This window comes from Rattus rattus, chromosome 2, assembly GCF_011064425.1.
Source record: "Rattus rattus isolate New Zealand chromosome 2, Rrattus_CSIRO_v1, whole genome shotgun sequence".
Lineage (NCBI taxonomy): Eukaryota > Metazoa > Chordata > Mammalia > Rodentia > Muridae > Rattus > Rattus rattus.
This window is the reverse complement of record NC_046155.1, coordinates 135990688-136015703: the sequence shown is the minus strand read 5'-3', so window position 1 is coordinate 136015703 and position 25016 is coordinate 135990688. Positions and strand designations below refer to the sequence as shown.

Here is a 25016-nt window from a genome sequence, read left to right as displayed (position 1 = left end):
CTCCCTAAAGGGTATTGGGGCACCCTGCCTTCGCGCCCCACCCCTGTCCTGTTTTCCACGCCCACTTCAGCTTTGACACGCCCGGGGCCGCCCCCGGCCCACTCTCCTAGTTGTCTTTGCCCTGGGTCGCTGTGCAAGCTTGTAGCTTCAGGAGATGAGGCGGGTAGTGAAGGCCGCTGCGTTGGCTGCAGGCGCTACAGGTGAATACCGGGCACCATCAGGGGCGCCGGGTGCGGGGCACGGGAGGCTGCGGGAGGCCAAGGCCTGGGTCTGAAGTGTTGGGCTCCTGGAGCTGCGCTCCTTTTAGCACGGGAGTTCCTTATTGTCCTTCTCTGTGCTCAAGGGTTGCCCTTGGCAAACATGGACCAGACAGGTAATCTGCCTAGGAGCACAGGCAAGGCAGGACTTGCAATAAAGCTGGAGGAGACTCGAGTTATTAAATGCCTACTCTAAGAGATAGGAGAAAAGAGCAAAGTGGCGAGTCCTGAAAGTCTCAGTCCAAGCCAGTTTTATACACGTACCACACTCAATTTTTTCATCTGACATGAGCAGGAAAGAAGCAAGCAGAAGGATTTGTAAGTTCCTTGAGTTCTTTCGACCTCCATCTCATTAATCGAGAAGCAGAATCTTGATGACAAATGCCCAACTTTTCTAACTGTCTCACTTTCTCTTCCATTTTCTTTCCTTTCTTCATGGTGGCAGTTACTGCCCTCCTTCTGAGATTTTCAACTTGGAAGAAAGTGTAAGGCAGTATCATTCCAGAGTTCCTGTTACATTTGTGACAAATCCATTAGCCTGGAAAGTTCTGTCTGCTCCTCTATTGAAACTAGTCATCTTTCAAAGTCTGCTCTCAAACCGAATTTGGTTTTTGTGGAACCCTCCAGTCTTTCCAGCCAATCACAAAATTCCCTGTCTGCCCTAACAAACAAGGCCCCAAGGCAAAATCATGAGCCACAAGCCAAAAAATAAAAAAAGCCAACCCCCCCAAAACAACATAACACCTTAGTACAACTGTGTGTATGTATGTTTGTAAGAGAGAAAATATAGTAGTGAAAGCCAGAGCACAAAAGTGGAAATGATTTTTTCTTTCTTTCTTTCTTTCTTTCTTTTTTTTTTTTTTTTCTCTTTTTTTTTTTTCAGAGCTGGGGACTGAACCGAGGGCCTTGCGCTTGCTAGGCAAGTGCTCTACCACTGAGCTAAATCCCCAACCCCTATGATTTTCTGATTAACAGTTAATGCTGAAGTTTTGCTAGCACTCCCAGTTGTCATAGTTTTCTATATGATCAAATAGATCAAATAGAAGCCACCTTCTTAGCTCACCCATCATACGTCGTTATTATGTAAATACTATAGCAGAATCACCCATTTTCCCTTATCAAGCTCTCTCTTAGAAATTAGGCCCTGCTCGTCAGACATATTACTAATGGTATTAAACATTGAGAATCTGGGCTGAGACTAGCAGAGATGCTAGAGCGCTTTCCCAGCGCACACAAAGCCTGGGTTCAGTCTTCATTCCCACATGAACCAGCAGAGTGGCACACACCTGTAATCACAGCACTTGGGAAGTAGACACGGGATCAAAAAGTTCAGATCCATCCTCAGGCACAACCATGTCTGAGGGCCACCCAAGATTCATGAGACTATCTCAAAGTAACGTAAGATTCTTTTTAATTGAGAAGAAAGGAGCTGCAAAAGATTCTGGGTATAGTTTCATGGAGTAATACTGGTCAAGCATATGCAAGGCCGTAAGTTCGATTCCCATCATGGATGAAAAAGGAAAGGAAGAGCGCCGTAGAGGAATGAGCTGAACATAATAGTTTCTCAACATCAACTCTGATGTCTGTCAAACCCGGGCTCAAGGCCCTGCTTTGCCGCTTAAAGTGATGTTGAGGAAAAGAACCTAGTCTCTAGAGGCCTAATTCCATATTATCCAACCCACAGGGTCACAGTAAAGATTAAATAACACAGGTATTCAGGGTGCCTGTATCATTATCTCTATTTTGTGGTCACGCAGACTAAAAGGCAAAGCCATGCTATGGTACCGTGCCCCTCCCCCACTTTGGCATTTGTGCTTTTGCAATGTAGTTTGGAAGGACAATGGCTATGGCAAGGTTTCATAACGATTGATGTGTAAATATAGAGGTGAAATAAAACCATAGGTCTGTACTAGGGAAAGGGTAGAATCCAACATGAGTCTTCCAATTCTGTCCTCTGCTGTTGAATCGTAGTGGTTGGGAAAACATTGGGGGCGGGGATTTCTATAACTGAGGCATAGAGTAACTGAGCAGTGGGTAGGAGGAGCTAGCTGGTTTATATATTGCTCAAAAGTAGATTTATTGTTTAGTCTCCATTTCTGTAGACTAGGAAAGGTCCCCATGTGATAAAATGGTCATAAGTCATATATGTGAGTCACAACAGTTTTGTCGTGAGGCTGGAGACCAAACGCAAAGCTTTCTCATGCTAAGCAAGTGCTCTGTCGCTGAGCTATCCACCCTGTCAGAGCCGGAGGGTTATAAGAAGCAGCTTTTAACTCCAAAACTGTAATGTGTGTCCCTTTAGCAAAAAGCAAACACAGAGGTGGACTCCATCAACATGTCAGGAGTCAGAAAATTCTTGAATACCTTCAGCCATTTCTAAAACCGTACCCCTCAGGATACATCTTCCAAAAGGAAAAGACCAGTTAGGGACTGGTGGGAAGTGCCTGGGATCTTAGAAGTTTGGGAGGTGGAGGCAAGAGGACATGTGGCCTGCCACTGGAGTGAGGTCCCAGGGTGACACCCTCAGAGAAAAATAGCAGTCCCTCTCCTCCCCGCTATCAGTCACCAATACTCGTCAGCCAGAGGTGGGACTTCATGCCCACCTTGCTATCCAAGTTGGGATCTTCTCTGGATTGACTTTTTTGCAGGTCTTTTGTACGCTGTCCTAAGGAATTAACATGTGAGCTGCACTGCCATATTCTTTGTAGTCATCCACTGCTTCTGGCTTTTACACTCCCCCCCCACAGTAATCCCTGAGGAGGGGATGTGATATATATAATATATATGCTCTATTTAGGACTGAGCAGTACCTTCCTTTCTGTACCTTGACGACTTTCAAGTCTGTGTTAAACAACATCTACTTAAACAGAAGCTTCTCTGATGAGGGTTGAGAGGTGGACTAATGTATGGGTATAATAATAAGTCATTAAAAGTGACTTTAACACTAAGCCCATTTAGCAGACTAATAGTAGTAGGGCCTATGACCTATCTAGCCACAGTTTTATTCATTGATAATGATGTCGTGTATGGGCTGAACTTATGGAGTGGGGCTTTAAATCCAATCAGAACGCTGTTGATTTCCGCCCCTCTTGCATCAGTGGGCGTATCTTATCAAGGTGGTGAATGTGCCTGCCAGAGTTCACACTTAGGTAAGATGTGAAGATTACCTTCCTCCTCCAGTGGTGTGCATAGCACCTTCCAGCGTATGAAAGATAGCCAGCACTGATGAAGCTCACAGTGAATACCAGCTTCAGTTTCCCATGTCCTGTGCCTTAAGTATGTGGTATCATCAGCAACAGGAGTTCTGGAGGGTAACTAGTAGCATTGGCAATAGCTCATAGTTTGGGGAATCTATGGTATTTATTGGGCCAACAGTTCCAAAAGGGACAATCCATTCTTGGCACTAGGCTTTTTTGCTTATTATCCTATGTATCAAGTAAAGGCATCGTTGCCCCATCATAGGGCAATTCCAATTAAGTTATATCATATACATATATAATTATCATATATGTATAACATTTATAATTTCAATTATTATATATAATATATATAATATCACATATATATATCCTAGCATATAGAATTGGGAGAAAACTGGTTTATAGGTTGCTGAGAGACAGATTTATTGTTTAGTTTCCATTTCTAGATGATGCGAAAAGAAGTTTCCCCACTAAAGAAACGGTCATGAGAAATATACATGAATAAGAGGTGCTTTGTTTTCTTGTGAGGCAGGAGATCAAACCTAGAGTTTTGTGAATGCTAGGCAAATGTTGTATCACTGAAGTATATACCACCATTAAGAAGTATGTGTGTGTTTGTGTGTGTGTGTGTGTGTTGTGTATGAACATACAATATGTACATGGAAGCTTCTGTAGTAGTGGGTTTCTATATGCTCTTTAGTGCTCATTACCTCTCACCATGTTCCCTCCCACCCCAGTCACTTTAACCCTTCCTATGTCATTATTCCCCCTTTAATGCTTTATGCTACCAGCTTCTATCTCTTGTAGACATCTTTGCACTCCTGTCTTTTACCCTCAGGTTTATAAGTGTCTAACAGGTTTATTCATGGATAAGTGCGCATTGTAGTTTATTTTAGCAAAGCCATTCTTCCTTATTGGAATAATAACAAGTTAAGTATTCTGTAGGTCAGAGGACTGAGACTCTGTTATACCTTCTGAGATTGAGATTAGGCAGAGAAACTGTTGTGACTTCCCAAGAGTCTGAATACAATTTTTATCTCTGAAAAGTGAGCTTCGGGCTGGGGGATGGCCCAGTCAGTAAAACATCTACAAGTGTGATTGCTGAGTTCTGGTCCCCAGCACACACGTGTAAAAAAAAGTCCGGCATGATCGCACACACAGGTCCTAGTTGTAGCACTGGGGAAGGAGTACAGGCAGCTCTCCAGAGCTCACCCGCCAGTCAAGCCCTGGGGTTCATTTAGAGGCTTGTCTCAAAAGCAAATATATAAGGATAACAAAGAGGATACCTAATTTCATCCTCTGGTCTTTGTGAATACACACACACACACACACACACACACACACACACACACACACACACACACGCACACACACACACACACACTTGGCTTGATGTATGCTAATCCATAATACACACACAGATATCAGAACATCACATTGTAAATTTTCATTGTACACGATTTATACGATTTATATTCGTCGATCATACCTCAATAAAACTGGCAGAGGAATCACATTAATTTAAACTTTTTATTTGCAGTTGCTCAGCCTACAAGATTTTATCCACAGACTCTTACTGAAGAGTCATACCTTTTCCTCCTTTTGATAAAGTTCACATTACTTTTAAAAAATACAACATTTATTAGATTCGTCATGCTGTACAGGTGTGTCACCTTGGTCATCCTGTAAGTGTTTTTATAACCCAAAAGGAAGCCCACATGTATTAAACAGTCTCTCTCTGTCTCAGTTATATTTTTATTGCTATGAAATAGCACACCGCAACCAAGGCAACTTAGAGAAGAAAGACTTTATTGGGCCCTTTAGTTCCAGAGAGTGAGTCCACGACCATTATAATAAGGATACAATGGCTAGCGGCAGGCAGGGAGGCAGGCACTGTGCTGGAGCAGTAGCTTAGAGCTTGCTTACTTATCAGCAAGTATAGCAGAGAAAGATACTAGGAACAGTGTAGACTTCTGAAACCTCAAGTCCACTCCCACTGGCGTAACTCCAACAAGATCACACCTCCTAACCATTCCCATACAGTTCTACCAACTGGGAAGCAAGCATTCAAATATGTGGGCCTATTGGAGCCATTCTCATTCAGAGCCCCTCAATCCCCAGTCTCTCTTCCTTCCAGCCTTTGGTAATCCTGTTCTGCCTGTCTCTGTGCTGTGAACTTCTCGATGCTTGATATAAATGGCATCATACTGTGTATGTCCAGCTCTTCTCCTTTAGAGGTTCTTCCTTGTTGGAGCGTCAGTAAGGTTCAATGATAGACCGTGGTTTGTCTGTGGGAACATGGCTGCTGTGAACATCAGGGTATGCATTCTGTTTGAGTTTTACTTTGCAGGCCCGTCTGTTTGTTTGTCTTGAGTACTTCGGAGTAGATATTGGGTGCTGTGATAATTCTGTGTTTAATTTTTGATTTGTGGAATTGCCGAACCCTTGCATGACAGCTACACCATTTTAGCCTTTGTTCAACATTGTACAAGATTTTCAATTTCTTTTTGCCCTTGCTTTCGTTGGATGTAAAGCAGTGCATTTCACTGTGTATTTCACTTGCCTTCCCTGACAATCACAGATGCTACTCACCAACACTGAGCATTTGATGTACCTGTTGACTATTTTTGTATCCTATCCTTTCTGTTGGTCTGTCTACTTACGTATCTGTCCGTCCATCCATTCCATCCATCCATCCATCCAGCACCCATCCATCCATCCATCCATCCATCCATCCATCCATCCATCCATCCATCCATCCATCCATCCATCCATCCATCTATCTATCTATCTATCTATCTATCTATCTATCTATCTATCTATCTATCTATCTATCTGAGGTAAGGTCTTGCTATGTAGTTCTGGCAGGCCTGGAACTGCTATGTAGATCTGGCTGGCTGTGAACTCCTGAGTGTCGGAATTGAAGGAGTGTTCCTCATGCCATCCCTGTCTCCATTTTTAAGTAAACTCTGTCACTGAGTTTCCACTGGGGTCACGGTGACCTTTTACAACATTCCTAAAATATATGTTTTAAGGAACAGAGAAAGCCAATAAAAAGAAAATTTTCCCCCTCAAATTAGCTTTCTCATCTCTAGAGAATCCAGTTGTCACTTATTTCTAGAGAAAAGATAGTGTCAAAAGCTTAGCAACTACAACATAAAGATACTGTTGTCTTTCTCCCATATTAAAGAAAGTTTGTTTCTATAGAATCAAAAGAATGAGGCATTCTGTGGAACCAAATGACAGAGAAGGAGCTCCAGAGAGAGCTCCAGTAACTGCTGCCTGCGCTTCCTTTGGCAGCCGGAGTGCGTGTTGTCCTTAGAGCAGAATGTATGGGTTATTAAAGGGTGCTTTCACTTGACCATTCTATCATTTGCTCCCTTGACATTTCTGTATGCTCCTATTTCAGTAGGACATCAGAGATGGGATGTGGACTTTTTTTTTTTTTTTTTTTTACCTTCCCTATAGTTTCTTACTACACACACTATCTGGAAAGCTCACTGACATTATCCATCTATATTGTTTTAAAACCACTGTATTGAACCCATTGCGAACTAGTACCCTCAGGAGATGTGCACAGAAGGGGAGGAGAAGTTTGACTAAAGAAGCTGCTAGCCTATGTGCATTGTCCTCTTCTGCTGATCCTGGGAACCTGACGGGGGTGACTCAGGACTAAAGAAAGGACAGACACACATACAGAAAAACTAGGATGGAGTAGACTGTGCTCGCTCTGATGGAGGGCAGCAACACAACCTGGAAACTCAGCGTGTGTTTTTTTGTTTTTTTTTTTTTTTTTTTACAGCAAGAAAGGGGTAGATGGAGGTCTCTATAAGGGGTCAGATTGAGATTGCAGTCATCTGGGGGGAGGCAGCTGCTGTTGCTAGATTTGGCACACATTGGTCAGTTGTTCCTAAACACACTCCTAGTTGGACCAGAGGAAGGCTTGGTCATCCCCATGGGTCACCATTGGGGTCCTTGACATGGCTGTGCCCATGTCAACAAAACACATTTACTCAGGACTCCATTCCATCCACCACACATTTGTAATACTGTGCCCTCTTGAAGTAGGTTTATAGAAAATGTTCATGCAGTTCATTGGCAAGCCATCAGTGTATGTCCTCAGCTGACCCAATTCTGAGTAAGTATCCCAACTGGTGAGGTATTGAGAGGGAGGACCAGGGATGAGAAAATACAGAAGACAGGGATCTGGGGCCAGGAGGCCTTGCACAAGCTGATAACTTATGCCAAGGAAGCTTATGAAGAAGTACAAAATATTATGTACTATTTTTAGGGTGAGAACGGGCCATGGTGAGCAGAAAGTTCACCAAACAATATTGAGTAAGAGAACACAAAGAGAAGGACTAATAACCACAACCCTTCAGGGGAGAAATTCAGGTTCCAGGACTGAAACATGAACTCCATGAAGGTACTGAATCTGGTCCCAGAGCCAGATCTCATCAGTTCTGCCTCTGGACAAGGACATAGAACAAGTATCCCTTTGTCCTTCTATAATGGCCTGTGTGAAGGCCTTGGGTTGGTGTGGTTCCCAGTACTGAGCAGTGAGAATTTGAGAATTCACTCTGTGCCCCCTCTAAGTGTTTGTGTGAGTTATGGTTTTGGCTCCATCTGTATACTCTTCACACTGAGCCAGAAAATTAAATAATTAGTTGATGGGCCTGCTATGTTTTGAAAACAGATAGAATAGAAAACATCAGGGCATTTTTACATTGTAAAGATTGGATGTTCTCTTTGCAGGGATTGAGTTTTAATTGTACACTTCTATTTGTGTATCTTGGGTATTTATACACTTGGATTTTATGATAACATAGAGTGCATAGCACTGGACCACATTAACTGTTGATGAGGAGCACTTTTGGGTATTCTAGTAATTTTCACGCAAACCAAGATGTAGAAGGAGACCTTCCTAAGCTAAATCAAGTAGTGTATTTTTACAACTCAGTAACCTCATCGTATGTATACAGTTTTCATTCTGTCGAGTCTGGCTCTTAAAGCCTAGTGTTTAGGAAGTACGGAAGCAGAATGACAGGCATCTTCAGAATAACGCCATTCTTCTTCAGTTGCTGAAGGTCTTGGTCAGGTCTCAATTACTGTGACAAACACCACGGCACAAAGCAACTTGAGGATATAATGGCTTATTCTATCTTACCCTTCAGGTAATGGTCCATCACAGAGGAAACACAAGGCAGGAACTCTTGGCCTGCCTCTCATGGCTTGCTCAGTCTGCTTCCTTATAGCACCTAGGACCACTAGCTGGGGAATGGCAAAGCCCACAATAGGCTGGACTCTCCCACATCAGTCATTAACTAGGAAGATGGACCACATGTTTCCCCAAAAGCCCATCTGGTGAGAGCATTTTCTCAATTAAGGTTTCCACTTCCCAAATGACTCTACCATATGTCAGGTTGTCATAAAACCATCCAGCACACCGAAGAGGGTTTCTTCACCACCCGGAATAGTTCTGCTTCTATTCTGTCAAATTATATAAAGAAATAATGTAAAACCCTGGCTCGGAAGAAATCCCAACATGTTGCATACAACTTGATCTAGTTCTCCGCCAAAAGTTAGGTTTTTAAAAGCTGCATTAATAAAATGTACACAAAAGGCATGTGCCTTTTGTGAGCCCACTCCATGGCATGAAACAAACAAACAAAAAGTGTGCAGACTGAGAAGAAAACCGCCCGTCCTTCTCACTGCGTGTGTGTTGCTCACTGTCACACTCAGATTTATGTAAAACGCGAGCATCACTGAGTTGCCTAGTATACCATTGCCACTACGCGTTAGAATACACATACATTACTATGAAAATTGGCGTTCTTCATTCCGAGTGAAAGCGAAGCTCAGAACTGGAGTTCTAAAATGTATTTTATTACTTTTAATTATGTGTATGTGTTTGGATCTGGTTGTGGGTTTGTGTACTTGTGTAGGTGCCCTTGGAGGTCAGAAGCATCGGATCTCCCTGGAGCTGGCATCCCAGGTAGTTATTAACTGCTCAACAGTTGACACTGAACTTAGGGTACTGGACACTGAACTTAGGTCTACCAGGGCAGCGAGTGCACTCTAACCTCTAAATTAGCATTAGATTGTAATTCTAGACAAATAACCGCCCCTCCAACTGCAGTTTAAACCCAAAGCCTCATGCTTAATAAGTAACCACTCTACCATTCAGCCCTCTGAGTAGTCTCAGCCCTCTTTATTTTTAATTTGGAGATAGTCTCACTAATCTGCCCCTGCTGGCCTTGAACTCACTCTGCAGCTTACTCTTGAGCTTCCACCCCCCTCCTGCCGGTACTTCCAGAGTAGCTGGGATTATAGATCTATGCCCCCAGGCCTGGGTGACTGCATGGCTTTTTAATTCTTGGAAGAGGAGGGCGAGTTGTTTTCACACAAGTTTTTCCAATTAACATCAAATAAAAAGTATAGATAGCGTAAAGAATGGGTTTTACAGCCCTTTGATTAGTTTTTAAAATTATATTCAGAAGGACATTAATTCTCAAAAGAGAGCTATCCGTCGCTGTTTGGTTTTCCAGGGCTTTTCTCCAGAGTCCAGACTCCAGTTGCAGCAGGGAGAAGTTTTTCCACAGCACCGTCCCAGCATCAAGCATCCAGTCCTGTGTGGAAGCTGGGTCGACTCAATCATGTGGCCATAGCAGTACCAGATTTGGAAAAGGCCTCGTCATTTTACAGGGATGTTCTAGGGGCCCAGGTGAGTGAGGCGGTCCCTCTTCCGGAACATGGAGTATCTGTGGTTTTTGTCAACCTGGGAAATACCAAGATGGAACTGCTTCATCCACTGGGGAGTGATAGTCCGATCGCAGGCTTCCTGCAGAAGAACAAGGCTGGAGGAATGCATCACGTCTGCATCGAGGTAGCCTATCATCTTAATGTCTGCTGTTTGAAATCTCTCACGCACACATGCTCTTTGTGCTGTTGAAGATTACATTTGACCAGAATCTTTTATTGCATTTTTAAAGGAACAGTACTCTTATCACACACACACACACACACACACACACACACACACACACACACACACACACACACACACTCATTCTCTTTCCTTTTAGGAAACTATAACAATAGTATTGATGAGTTTTGAGGACAACTAGATCCAGTAGATGTAAAACAGGCCACCGAAGTGGTTGTAGGGATTGAATGTGGCCTCTCTTGTGGCTATTCTTACAGGAATATAAGTGCTTTTTCACCGTCGCTGTGAGGCAATTAGGCACATGGAGAAAGTTTGCTAAATAGGAATTTCATCAACTTGGCAAGGTTTTGGTTGCAGAGCCAGGGACTGAACTGAGGGCCTCATGTAGGCTAAGCCTGTGCTAGACCCTGAGCTACATCCCAGCCAAAGTGTACTTATAATTCTGTCCTATCCTTAAAAAGCCGAATAACTTATTGCTTATCATAAAACAAAATAATTTTTAGTTACATTTTTTTTTTAAATGACCGCACTCCCAACACCATGCCGTGCATATGTAAGTCAGAGGACAGCTTTCACACATCAGCTCTCTGCTTTTGTCGTGTGCGCTCTGGGATTCAAACTCAGGTCATCAGGACCAGTGACAAGCACGTTGACTCACTGCACTGTCTCCCGGGGCCCTGAATTTTAATATCTCTTAAACTGCACTTTGCCAACAGTGTTTGAGAAAACACGAAGAGATGTTTGACCAAAGCATTCTCATTAAAGAATAGTTATCTGTAGATGGATCGTGTTTGGATAGTTGACTGTTAGACTAACCAGCGATGCCGATTAGGTTTTAGTTTAAAATAATTTGATAGGACAATTCATTGGCTGAACATAATCAGAAAGTTAATGGTAAAAACCCCAGTCCTAATGCAGAGGAGGGCTAGGTTGATTAGAATGAAGTCAAGGATGTATTCATACATGAGTGTCTATGTTCTGCCAAGTACCTGGAATTCAGCAAAGTATATAGCATGTCCCCAGTGAAGAGGGGGTATTTGAACAGTCAAGAGGACTGTGCTATGATATGGGAATTAAGATGTGTGACTTCTCGGTAATGCAAGTGAGTTGAAGGTGATTGCTCAGGTCAAGGAGCTAGATGGTATCACGGGGCATTGCTATGTGACTGAAGGAATTCCCCAGAGGCTAGGAGGAGAGAGCTGCTACTACAGAGGGACTAGCATGGGGAAAAGGCTGAGAGCCTTCCTAAGAGCTCGAAAATATATGACATAGCCTTTGGCATATATGACGTACTTATGCACACCCCTTTCTTTCCCTCTCATAGTTGCTCTGTTAGGATGCTACTGACCCATATGATGGGTGCAAAAACCAAGACTTGGTTAACGTGCCCACAGTGACATTAGACGTACAGGGCAGGGCTTGGGTTCAAACCCAGATTTGTTCTATTTCCAGAGTGCGATCTTAGCCATGAGGCCAGATGCCTTTATTGTATGATCAGATCTTATAAGCTGAGGTTGGGGAAGCCATCTACACGAGACCAGAGACTACACAGGCCTGATGCCTACCATTTCTTTCATTCTTGGGAGATTACTTTGGCTGTACATTTTGTCAGTGGATGGTGGAAGCCCCCCCAGGATGAAAAGCTGGACCATCTGCCTTTGAGTCTACTCTCCTTTCTCCTACACTGTGTGGTCTACGCTCCACATCAAGGGAGCTCATGTCATCAAAGGAGGCCAGCTGTGAGTCAGAAGTTCAGCAGAGTAAAGTGGGAGTCCAGTAAAGTAGCAGCAGATTCACAAGTGGAGATTGGAAGAGGGGAATAGAAATGTTATGAGCGTAAAATGAAGGTAGGTGACAGCGTAGAAAGTACTCAGTCACTACTACAGTCGGACACTCATCCGCTGACCTGAAGTTGCCACACACTAAAGGGGCTTAATTACATGGATTTTATTTTCTGGTCCTGAATGGTCACTCATGGTGTATTGGTCGGCCTCGAGAATTGTTGTTCAGCAGCCAACAGGAAGGGAAATCAGAGCGAGAAAAAGGCCAGTGACTATGAGGTCACTTAGGCATTTATCTGTCACTTCAACTCATATCCCACTGACCTGAACTTAATCCAATGGTCCGTTTGACCACAAGAGAAACTAGGATATGTAGTCTATGTCTAGGCAGCTCCATGTGCTGCTGAAATAAGAAAGACTTCTGGAAGGAAGACGGAGAGCATCCATCTGGGCCAGACTTGGCTATCAATCTCTGCAATATTTATTTATGTCTCTGCTCTTATTTATTTATGTCTTAGGATTTATTTTATGTGTATAGGTGTTTTGCCTGCATGTATGTCTGTGCACTACATCATGCATGCTTGCAGTGCCTGTGGAGGCCAGAAGAGGGCATAAGATCCCTTGTGACTGGGGTTGTTATGCTCATAGTTGTGAACCACAACACGAGTGCTGAGAACTGAGCTCCAGGACTCTGGGAGAGCAGCAACCACTGAGTCCTCTCTCTCCAGCCCCAACTTGGCAGTTTTAGAAAAGAGGAATTGCAAAGACAGCCTCCCCTTCTTTCTGAATAGACAGATACTGCAAGGTGAAGATGTTGAAGGGTCGTTATTTATTTCTCTCAGAGCTGTGGCATTCTTAGATAGTGGTGTCGCAAGGCGGAAGGCGCTTGGTTCCTTAGAGAATGCCAAGCAAAAGTTCTTGCCTTTCCTTGAACAAAAAGCATATTTGCGAGTGTAAATGTTGAGATTTCACTCAGTGTATCACAGGACTATAGCCAGTCTACTCTGGCTGAAGGACTTGGGTCTTGAGCTGTCTTCTAAATTATAAAAATGTGATAATGTCCATTCAGAAAGAGCCTCCTCTGTGGTCACTGGTCCAGTTCCCCCGGCCATGGTGTGGAGTGGAATGGGCAGTACTTAGCTTGCCCAGGAGAATGAGTCAGGGAGCTGGAGCTCTGTGGCACAGTTCCTGCTCGAAGTTTCTCATGTGACACACGTGCTGTCCCAGATGCCTCACTCATGTGACTATCTGAGGGCACTCTTACATCTGGGAGCTCAGCTGAACTTTTTTTTTAATAGGAGGGCCTATTGGAGACCTCTTTGGCTTGGCAGGCTAAGCGTAGTCCTGAGGATAGCTGGATTTCTTTCTTTCTGAGTATATATATGTCTATCTGCACAAAACCAGGGATGACTTTGTGGTCCCTTCTGATGGAGCCTTCTGCCATTGCCTGCTGGTTTAAAGCAGGCCTTTTTTGAGACCAAGCCCTAGATCCTGACTATTATTTTTTTTAAAGTATGTATAAGTGTTTTGCCTACATATGTATATATGTACCTGGTAACAAAAGAGGACAGAAGAGGGCAGAGAGGGCACCGAATCCCCTGTAACTTTAATTACAGATGATTGTGATCTGCCATGTGGGTGCTGGAAATGGAACTTCTGGAAGAGTAGCCAACTGTTAACTGCTTAGTCATCTCGCTAGCTCCCAGACCCTGACTCTTATGGGAAGAGCCATGTTTTCAAAGAGCTATAACCATGAATGTGTTCTGAGGGAAAGGATAATGTGGAAAATTTTCAAAGCTCTAAAATGATTTGAATTTCAAATTACCAGAAAAGAGGAAGTTGGGACCAGCAGTATTCACATAGACACGAAGCAGCTACATAGATGACCCTTGTGAACGTAATAGATGCCCTTAGATGCCCTCGTGAATGTGAGGAGATTCAAGAGGATTGAAACTCGACAAGGTAGAAGGTTCATAAGCACCACATCACAACGTGTTTTCCCTCAGCTTTCTCTAGCATTTTGGTCATATACACCTTAAGACATATGTGTCTTTTTTATTACATGACTTTTCTGGGGCGACATGAAAGAAATTTCTGTCCTTCAAGAGTTTCAATAGCCCAAAGAATAACACCCAACCCCACCTTGATGAGTAGAATGGGTTTAATTGGGGTTCACTTACCAGGTGGCGGACGGCTAAGGAGAACAGCATCTAATTGCAAAATTGCCAGTACCCTGTCTACCAAACCCTTATTTTATAATAATTGTTCTACAGCAGAACCAATGCCAGAGACTTAGAGCACCCCCTAGTACTAAAGCAGTAGAAGTGACTGTGGGCTTAGATAACAAGACACAAGCGAACACAGAGCCAGCAAAGTTAGACTTACGCGCAGTCTGTTCTTGCTCTTACTGGGGCTTCTGTTGGCCTCAGAAATCATTGTCCCATGGACGATGCCTTTGTTTTTCTGCAGTCTGGATTATAGACAGATTAAAGCAGCTGGCCATAAAATGGAGTCACTCTGGGTGGGATGTGAAGAACTACACTTCTGTAGGTGTTCATAGTTCTCTAGTGTACTATGTCTTTTGCCGTTTCTTTCATAATACCATCCTTTCTTTTGTTATCATCAGCCCACTCACTGGAGAATTGGATTTCTTCTGTTTAGTGTCAGATATGTTCTTTCTCACTGGGACTTCATTTGAAACCTCTGATTGTGTAGTGTCTGATGTGGGCACACTTTATGGCTCTGGAAGTGTGTGCAGTCAACATCTATTGATTGTAACATGTCCAGGCTCTGTTACCATGTGACACAGCTTGAACAGATGAGACACAGCTCTGTACAGTGAGTGGAAGCCATACATATTGAGAGGTCCACACAGGAAACCTCTGTGGTTTGAGGAAGAGCAGTGACAGATGTGTGTGTGTGTGTGTGTGTGTGTGTGTGTGTGTGTGTGTGTGCGTGTGTATGTATTTGGGGAGGGTTTTGGCTACCAGGGAGGCTCAGGGCTAGTCATATGTAGTGTAGATCATTGCAGGAGGATGTGGAGATTAGCTAGGGAGCAAAAGACCAAGTGGTATGAGATGTGTGACCTCATGTGAGTTGGCATAGTATGGAGCACCTGAGTGTGTGTTGGCCATGGGGTAGATTCATTGGGCAGATATTGGGAAGAAACAAACTGGATAAGGAGAGTCTACACTATCAGAGAGAGATGCTTCCATGCAGGGGAGGTGTGTAGTAGCATGATGAGTGGGGGAGCAGTTTGGTATAGACATTGCTGGGGAAGGGAGCCTGGTAGCCTCAAAGGGGTTGGCAGGTGAGTGGCAGTAATGGGGACCAGGTGTTTATTCAGGAAGAATATTAGGTTTGATTTAAAGGTTATCTTACTTTTGTAGGTTGATGAGAAAAAGTATATAAGAAAACTATTACTTTTGTTAGATAGGTAAATGCTTAAGATATGCAGCACCAGTTATACTTTTGATGTTGGCATGGTCACGTAATAGATGGGCTGTTTTCCTATTTATGTATTGTGTTTAACAGACCCTTTTTCATTGAACCATATATGCCTTATGAAAGTTATGGGATTTTAATGTAAAAGGGTAGCAAGATAACTTACCCCTGATAACATCCTGAGAATGTTCTTCAACCAATGAGAGAGAAAGTCTACTTTCAAAAATTCTAGAAAGATAGCTTAGTAAGTGTGACACACAAGCTTGAGGACATGAACCTGACCCCCAGCTCCTTGTAAAGCCAGTGTGGCTTGTTTACCATCCCAATACTGAGCAGAGACAGGGGTGTCCCTGGGATTCACTGGTCTGCTAGCCTAGACTTATCTGTGAACTCCAGGGCCATAAGAAACCCTGCCTCAAAAAGAGGTAGAGAGTGATTGAAGAAGACATTGACCTCTGACCTGCATATGGCCACATGGATAATAATGTCGGTCTAGTCCAGTGGTGTCACACACCTGTTTTCCCATCCACACTAGATGCTAAGGTAGGAGCATCACTTAACCCTACCCGCTCAAGGATAGTGTGTGCAACATGGTGAAATAGCTTTTTAAAAGTCTGTTTTCTTTTTGGCACCAACCTTCCTCAGGAAATCCTTCCGCAATAGGATTGTGTCACAGTCTCCTAGATGTGGAGATTTCATGGGACAGAAACATTTACAGCGAATGGTGCAAAGCAGACAAACAGGTGCACAGTTTGGTGAGGGTTCACTTCATACCAACATTGTTCTATCAGTGTATTTTATTACAGAAAGAGGTGAAAGGGCAGTATGCCATCATCCCTCAAGAGCATAACCCCACCGAGCCAACTTCCTCCCATACGGTCCCACCTCCTACAGGTTCCTCTGCCTCCTATGTGCTGGAGATCAGGCTTCTGGGGGGAAGAGCAAAACTGTAGCACCTGTCCTTAAATAGAGGCATAAAGAGTGTTTCGCTGTCAACCGGTGGACTCAGCATGTACAGAGCCTCTAGCAGGCTTTACGGCAAATAAGGAAGCTCAAGTAATGGGCGTCATCTGAAGTGGTCCTAGGAATACACAGGAAGCCTCTGCAGAAATGATATTTAAAACATTGATTATTCTAGGGGCCTGAGGAGGCCAGAAGGGGACACTGGGTCTCATGGAGCTGGATTTCCAGGTGGTGCTGAGCCACCCAGCATGAGTGCTGGGAACCGAACTCTGGGAACAGAGCTTGGGAGTTCTAGAAAAGCAGTTTGCTCTCTTAACTGCTGAGCACTCCTGCCCTAGTCAGAATAATGTTATGTTTGTGCATTTCACTTAGATCTAGCCTTTAGGGTAGGATTGAAACATAAATGTTTAATCCAGACTTCCCACTTCGCTCTAATAGATTTAAATCAGGTTGAAGATTGAATTCATTTATTATTGAGAGCAATTAGCAACATTATATTTTTATGTAAAACGAAGTCTCTTGTTAAATCGATCAAACTAACATGAACTATTAAAAGTGGCACATTGTTACTTGTTCAGACAATTTTGCTTGTTTGTCAGACCGAGACTTATGCGCCTTAAGGGTACTAGGTAAAGAAAATATCATTGGGTTGGGGATTTAGCTCGGTGGTAGAGCACTTGCCTAGCAAGCGCAAGGCCCTGGGTTCGGTTCCCAGCTCCGAAAAAAGAAAAAAAGAACAAAAAGAAAGAAAATATCATTGCTGTTTAATTTTTTTAGATTTATTTTACGAGTGTTTACTGGCATGTTTGTATGTGTACGACTTGCTTGCCTGGTACCACAGAGGTCAGAAGAGGGTATTAGATTCCCTTGGAACTGGAGTTACTAATGGTTGTGAACCGCCACTTGGGTGCTGGGAACCAAAACCAGGTCCTGTGCTAGAACAAGTGCTCTAACCACTGAGCCTTCTCTCCAGCCCCACACTGTCATTTTTAAGTGTGACCACTGAGCACTTAAGGTGATGAAAACTTACCTGAATATTTTGAATCCTAATTATGATAACCCAAACATTTTAAAGCATTGATGATGGTCATTCTTAACTCAGCACAAAATGGGGAAATCAACCTCCGCTCCATACTCACATTAACACACTCAGTTGCCGGTAAGAAGCTAACGTGGGGATCAGATAGCCCAGGTTTATTGTACTGACGCGCAGGACCCCAGGGAGCTAACTGAGACAGATCTGCAAGTGCTTTCAGGACAGCAAAGACGCTTTTAAAAATGCATTGCTATTGACCATGTTTTTATTACTTATGGGGCAAGAATTCGTTTCCCAAAGCAAGTTTGTTTCATTGCTGTTTTGTTTACATTTCTTACATAGTTACTACAAGTACTTTCAATTAGAAAATGAAAAAGAGTTTTATTTTATTCTTTTTGTTGGAGTCCTGGAGTCACCCCACAAATCACAGGGATAGAGATCTCAGTTATACAGGGATAGTTTATCGAACATATACCTAAAGACTGATTGACCAGGGCAACAGTTCAAACCTGTGCTCTGGACGTTTCTCAGGGCCAGCTTATAAAGGCTAAAACCACAAAAACTACAATGAGCTCAAACGCAGGTGCTGCAAATGCTGCCCACTGGTTGGCCCTGACTCAAGCCATTTTAGACATACATAACAGTTCATATTGACCTTTAATTTGGTGAGGCTTATAGTTGTAGGATTTCTCAAGATTAACAAACCTCATAACATACAGAATATAACAGGGTACATGGTCAGCATGACCCTGCTCTGAATTAAGTTATTTTTTGTGTCAATGACCGGCAGGCATGTTACAGCCACAATATGAAATAGCTAGCAGGTGTGGAACAAAAGGCCTCAACACTTTTGTAATTGTCAAACACAAATCCATAGTATTCGTAAAGAATTGTACATTTGGAGCTAGAGCAGTGGTTCTCAACCTGTAGTCTTAATCCCTACAGAGGCGTCGAATGACCATTCACCAGGGTCGCCTAAGACCATGGGAAAACACAGGTATTTACATCATAATTCATAAAAGAAGTAAAATTACAGTTATGAAGTACCAATAAAAATAATTGTATAGTTGGGGTTACCATAAAATGATAAACTCTATTAAAGGGTTGCAACACTAGGAAGCTTGAGAACTCCTGGTCTAGAGAGATGCTTCAGTGGTTAATAGTATTTGCTGCTCTTACAGAAGACTTGAGTTTGGTTGTCAGAACCATTTACAATCTCCTGTAAATCCACTCCAGAAGACCTGCGGGCACCTGCACGCCCATGCGCATACTACACTCAGACATATAATTAAAAACAAATTAATATAAAAAAGAATTGACAATTTCACAGCAACATAATAGACAGATATACCACAAAATCTTTAAAATGAAAACAAGCCAATGAATGAATTAGTATTAGAAATAGATGCTGGTCCAATATTAAGATTCCTTTTAAACGTAACTGTTACATTTTAGAAGTGTTTGCTAGTGTGCTGGCTATGTTTTCGTCAACTAGAGTCACTTGCGAGGAAGAAACCTCAACCGAGGAAACGCCTCCCTAAGATCAGCCTGAAGGCAAACCTTTGCAGTATTTCCTAGTTAACGATTGATGTGTGAGGACCTGGAGCGTTGTGAATGGTGCCACATCCAGGCAGGTAGTCCCAAGGTGTTTAAGAAAATGACCCAAACCCTCGAGAATGGGAGTCCCAGTGAGTGAGGTGTTAAGGATATAAATAAATAAATAAGAAGACAAAAGCAAACCTGGGAGGAGGAAGTCTTGTATAACTGACCAAGGTCAGCAGAAAGCTGAATCAGACACTGAACTACTATTCCCTTTGTCCTTTCATCAGAGCCTCTGGAAAGACTTGGATTAGTCTCAACCAGAAAACAAGGCAGGAGGAGCAAGCTAGAAAGCAGTGTTCCTGTCCTGACTTCCTCAGTAACAGAGTGATCTGTGAGCTGTAAGAGGAAACAGACCCTTTCTTCCACAAGCAGCTTTTGGTCATGATATTTTATCTCAACGAACGAAAGCTAACTAAAGCATTTAGTTTAGGATTACGCCCTGGATTACGGGCAATTAACTAGCACACTAGGTTACAACATCTAAACTGTAGATATTTGTGCTAGGGTAGAATGTTCTATAAATTTTGTCATAGTTTGAATAGAAGTTGTCAAAAGGCATATACTTAACATTATAATATTTCAACATAGGAAGTAGGAAAATAATGAACCCCTAAATTCTTTTTTTTTGTTGTTTTTGTTTTTTTCTTTTATTGGTTGTTTTATTTATTTACATTTCAAATGTTGTCTCCCTTCCTGGTCTCTGTAACTCTTTTTTTTTTTTTATTAACTTGAATATTTCTTATATACATTTCGAAAGTGTTATTCCTTTCCCGTTTCGGGCAAACATCCCCTCCCCCCCCCCTTCCTTATGGGTGTTCCCTCCCCACCCTCCCCCATTGCTGCCCTCCCCCAACAGTCTAGTTCACTGGGGGTTCAGTCTTAGCAGGACCCAGGGCTTCCCTTCCACTGGTGCTCTTACTAGGATATTCATTGCTTCCTATGAGGTCAGAGTCCAAGGTCAGTCCATGTATAGTCTTTAGGTAGTGGCTTAGTCCCTGGAAGCTCTGGTTGCTTGGCATTGTTGTACATATGGGGTCTCGAGCCCCTTCAAGCTCTTCCAGTTCATTCTCTGATTCCTTCAACAGGGGTCCCGTTCTCAGTTCAGTGGTTTGCTGCTGGCATTCGCCTCTGTATTTGCTGTATTCTGGCTGTGTCTCTCAGGAGCGATCTACACTTCTGCACTACTTTGCTTCATCCATCTTATCTAATTGGGTGGCTGTATATATATGGGCCACATGTGGGGCAGGCTCTGAATGGGTGTCCCTTCAGTCTCTGTTTTAATCTTTGCCTCTCTCTTCCCTGCCAAGGGTATTCTTGTTCCCCTTTTAAAGAAGGAGTGAAGCATTCACATTTTGATCATCCGTCTTGAGTTTCATTTGTTCTAGGCATCTAGGGTAATTCAAGCATTTGGGCTAATAGCCACTTATCAGTGAGTGCATACCATGTATGTCTTTCTGTGATTGGGTTAGCTCACTCAGGATGATAGTTTCCAGTTCAACCATTTGCCTCTGAATTTCATAAAGTCGTTGTTTTTGATAGCTGAGTAATATTCCATTGTGTAGATGTACCACATTTTCTGTATCCATTCCTCTGTTGAAGGGCATCTGGGTTCTTTCCAGCTTCTGGCTATTATAAATAAGGCTGCGATGAACATAGTGGAGCACGTGTCTTTTTTATATGTTGGGGCATCTTTTGGGTATATGCCCAAGAGAGGTATAGCTGGATCCTCAGGCAGTTCAATGTCCAATTTTCTGAGGAACCTCCAGACTGATTTCCAGAATGGTTGTACCAGTCTGCAATCCCACCAACAATGGAGGAGTGTTCCTCTTTCTCCACATCCTCGCCAGCATTTGCTGTCACCTGAGTTTTGATTTTAGCCATTCTCACTGGTGTGAGGTGAAATCTCAGGGTTGTTTTGATTTGCATTTCCCTGATGACTAAAGATGTTGAACATTTCTTTAGGTGTTTCTCAGCCATTCGGCATTCCTCAGCTGTGAATTCTTTGTTTAGCTCTGAACCCCATTTTTTAATAGGGTTATTTGTCTCCCTGCGGTCTAACTTTTTGAGTTCTTTGTATATTTTGGATATAAGGCCTCTATCTGTTGTAGGATTGGTAAAGATCTTTTCCCAATCTGTTGGTTGCCGTTTTGTCCTAACCACAGTGTCCTTTGCCTTACAGAAGCTTTGTAGTTTTATGAGATCCCATTTGTCGATTCTTGATCTTAGAGCATAAGCCATTGGTGTTTTGTTCAGGAAATTTTTTCCAGTGCCCATGTGTTCCAGATGCTTACCTAGTTTTTCTTCTATTAGTTTGAGTGTGTCTGGTTTGATGTGGAGGTCCTTGATCCACTTGGACTTAAGCTTTGTACAGGGTGATAAGCATGGATCGATCTGCATTCTTCTACATGTTGACCTCCAGTTGAACCAGCACCATTTGCTGAAAATGCTATCTTTTTCCATTGGATGGATTTGGCTCCTTTGTCAAAAATCAAGTGCCCATAGGTGTGTGGGTTCATTTCTGGGTCTTCAATTCTGTTCCATTGGTCTATCTGTCTGTCTCTGTACCAATACCATGCAGTTTTATCACTATTGCTCTGTAAGAACCCCTAAATTCTTACCACCCAGATCTAACAGTTATTAAGATCTCGTCACGTCTTGTTTCTTTGTTAAACCATCGCAAAGTAATTTTCCACCGTGCCATTTCGCCTTTAACTATCAAACAGGTGCTCGTTAGATGACATTATGCCAATCAGAATTGAAGGCAGCTCTCTGAAATGAGCATCTATCTACAATCTATAAGTCAAACTAGAAAGTCGAGCTATAGATGTCATTTTACTGTTGACTTCTCTGAACAAGATTCAGTCATTACACATGGTACTGATTTCTTCACATTGTTTGTGTTAAGGAACTTCCTAATGTGAGTGTGATACGCGTGTTAGGCTAAATGAACCAAGGTTCAGCCGCTATTAGTGAAGTCTTGATTTGGTCCAGACTTTCATACTTTTATCCAGAGCCCTTTTCGCTTTTGTTTTTGTTTATTCAAAACAGGGTTTCTCTATGTAGCCTTGGCTGTCCTGGAACTCACTCTGAGGACCAGGCTGGCCTTGAACTCACAGAGATCCACCTACTTCTGCCTCCCGAGTACTAGGATGAAAGGTGTGTGCCACCATGCCCGGCTTCAGAGTACTTTTTGTTTTTGTTGTTCCAGAGTCTCATATTAAATTTAGCTGCCATGTCCCCTTGGACTCCTCCTGTCCATGACATTTTCTCAGACTTTGCTTGTTGGCGATGGCCTTGACACAGAAAAGCTTTTAAACTGTCTGTCATTGAGAGGAACCTGCTCTTTTCCTCCTGGTTGGACTGAGAGTGTTGATTTGGAAAGATGAATGTTATTCTCACTGTCTCACGTCAATAAATAGGACACAGTCAACAAGACACTGTTAGTGTCATTTTTGACATTAACCTTGCCCATCTACCTGAGAAGTCAGTCTATTTTTACCACTGTAAAGTAGCCATTCTTTTTTACCCACCACATTCTCTCTTTGGAAAGTAGCTGTCATGCAAAGTCCTACTTAATAAGTAGAAAGTTGCATCAACCTCAACTTATGGCTATAGCTTAAGCTCTTGGGACTACTTAGATCTATGTGGGTGGACATACCACACCATTTTTAAAAAACACTTTCTATTACCTGAGGTTGGAGAGGTTGTTTGGCAGTTAAGAGTACTGATTGCTCTCCTGTTGGACTCTGTTTCTATTCCACATCTCAGCTCACAACTGTTTCTGGGTGTGCTTGTTTCTGTGTAAGTATTATTGATTCCACATGGATATATGTCTTAGTTAGGCTTGTACTGCTGTGAACAGACAGACACCATGACCAAGGCAACTCTTATAAGAATGACATTTAATTGGGGCTGGCTTACAGATTCAGAGGTTCGGTCCATTATCATCAAAGGGGGAGCATGGCAGCATCCAGGCAGGCATGGTGCAGGAGGAGCTGAGAGTTCTATATCTTTATCTAAAGGCCAATAGACGACTGGCTCTCACATGGTTAGGAGGAGGGTCTCATTGCCCACCCACAATGACAAACTTCCTCCAATGAGACCACACTTCCTAATAGTGCCACTCCCTCGGACAAGCATATTCGAACCACCATACTGTATTTCTGTATGTAACCCTGCAGAATACATGAGTTGTCATTCAAAATTGCATAAACTCTCCCTGGCACCTGCAGCTTGATCCAGTCTCATGTGAAGCTCCTGCTGTCCCCATCACTTGTCTGATCCTCCTTTCCTACACTGCAAATAAACATAAGTCATATCGGAGAGACTCAGCAGAGAACTGTACGAGTTTGGGGTCCTGTGATGGAGAGCAGCATTTTGATAACAGCTTTGTCATTTATAGTTTTAATCACAAAGGTCATAACCGGGTAGGAGTTCTGTGGAGGGTGGGGTCAGAAAATCATATTTGCTGAGTACCTACTATGTGCAGACTGCCAAGATCCTATTGGTCATCTCATTTTAATCTCTAGTCAATTCACATAGTAGATGTTTGTGCTAGTAGATTTCCTTCACTTTGAGAAATAGCAGAGACAATGAACTTAGAAAGATGAAAGGTTTATTCTGACTCACTGACTTGAGGTCCTCATCTATGACTTATTGTCCTCCTTGCTTAGGATAAGACAGCACACCATGGCAGGAGCAAAGAACACCAGGAAGGGGGCCATCTGTGGCCCCACCGTCTTCTTCAAAGGCATAGCTATAATGGCCAGAGACATCCCTCTAAGGCCTGCTTACTAAAGGCTCACTATCGTCCAACAGCACCAACCTGGGGAGTAAGTGTTTACTAAGGAATCTTTGGGGAACTTAAGTCCATACTTAACAACCTCCTCTTTTTTTCATTATAGATAAGAAACCCAACTCCCTCAGAAAAAGTTTGTTCAATATTAAAAGAAATCCATGGAGTATAATATATGAAATATAGGTTCCAGAAAGGAACATCCACCAATATAAAAATTATCTTGTGTTGCAATTTTCATATTTTTTCCACTGAAAAAAATTAGGCAGGGTTGGGGATTTAGCTCAGTGGTAGAGCGCTTGCCTAGGAAGTGTAAGGCCCTGGGGAAGGTCCCCAGCTCCGAAAAAAAAAAGAACCAAAAAAAAAAAAAAAAAGAGAAAAAAAATTAGGCTTATTTTTGTTTTTTGGGTTTTTTTGTTTGTTTGTTTTCGTTGTTGTTGTTGTTGTTCTCTCTCTCTCTCTCTCTCTCTCTCTCTCTCTCTCTCTCTCGGTGCTAAGGATGGAACTCAGAGCTGGCTCCCTTTACTCGAGGCAAGTGCTTCATATCTGAGCTACCCTACCCCAGCACGTGTGATGATTTAAGCATAGTCCAGTCCAAAGGCAGAGGAAGCAGATGGCATGAACTCAAGCCATACAGTAGCATTTGGTATTTTGTGATCTCAGATATATTTTTCTCCTTTTCCCAGGTGGACAACATAAATGCAGCTGTGATGGATCTGAAGAAACAGAAGATCCGCAGTCTGAGTGATGAGGCCAAAATAGGAGCACATGGGAAACCCGTGATTTTCCTCCATCCCAAAGACTGTGGTGGGGTCCTTGTAGAACTGGAGCAAGCATGATTTATAATTGTGATAAACTTAATTAATCAGCCCAAGTAACCCTTATCAATACTATCAGATGTATTAGGCTACTATTTCCACTACTTTAAAACTTTAATTATATGCGCATGTATATACATACATGTATTTGTTATTGAAATTGGATGAAATATT

The 25016-nt window shown here is 42.7% G+C and overlaps 1 protein-coding gene across 2 annotated transcripts; it reads left to right on the top strand.

The window, feature by feature from the left end:
- Positions 1 to 13: 13 nt before the first annotated feature.
- On the top strand, positions 14 to 24985 carry Mcee (methylmalonyl-CoA epimerase). Of its 2 annotated transcripts, XM_032893468.1 has the most exons (4): positions 88 to 200; positions 1141 to 1176; positions 10006 to 10343; positions 24711 to 24985. In XM_032893468.1, exons 1-4 carry the CDS (start codon positions 155 to 157, stop codon positions 24861 to 24863), a joined length of 573 nt encoding a protein of 190 aa, XP_032749359.1. In that variant the 5' UTR covers positions 88 to 154; the 3' UTR covers positions 24864 to 24985. The 2 variants fall into 2 exon arrangements, with proteins under 2 accessions (XP_032749360.1, XP_032749359.1); XM_032893469.1 differs by lacking the exon at positions 1141 to 1176 and having other exon boundaries at positions 14 to 200.
- Positions 24986 to 25016: the final 31 nt, after the last annotated feature.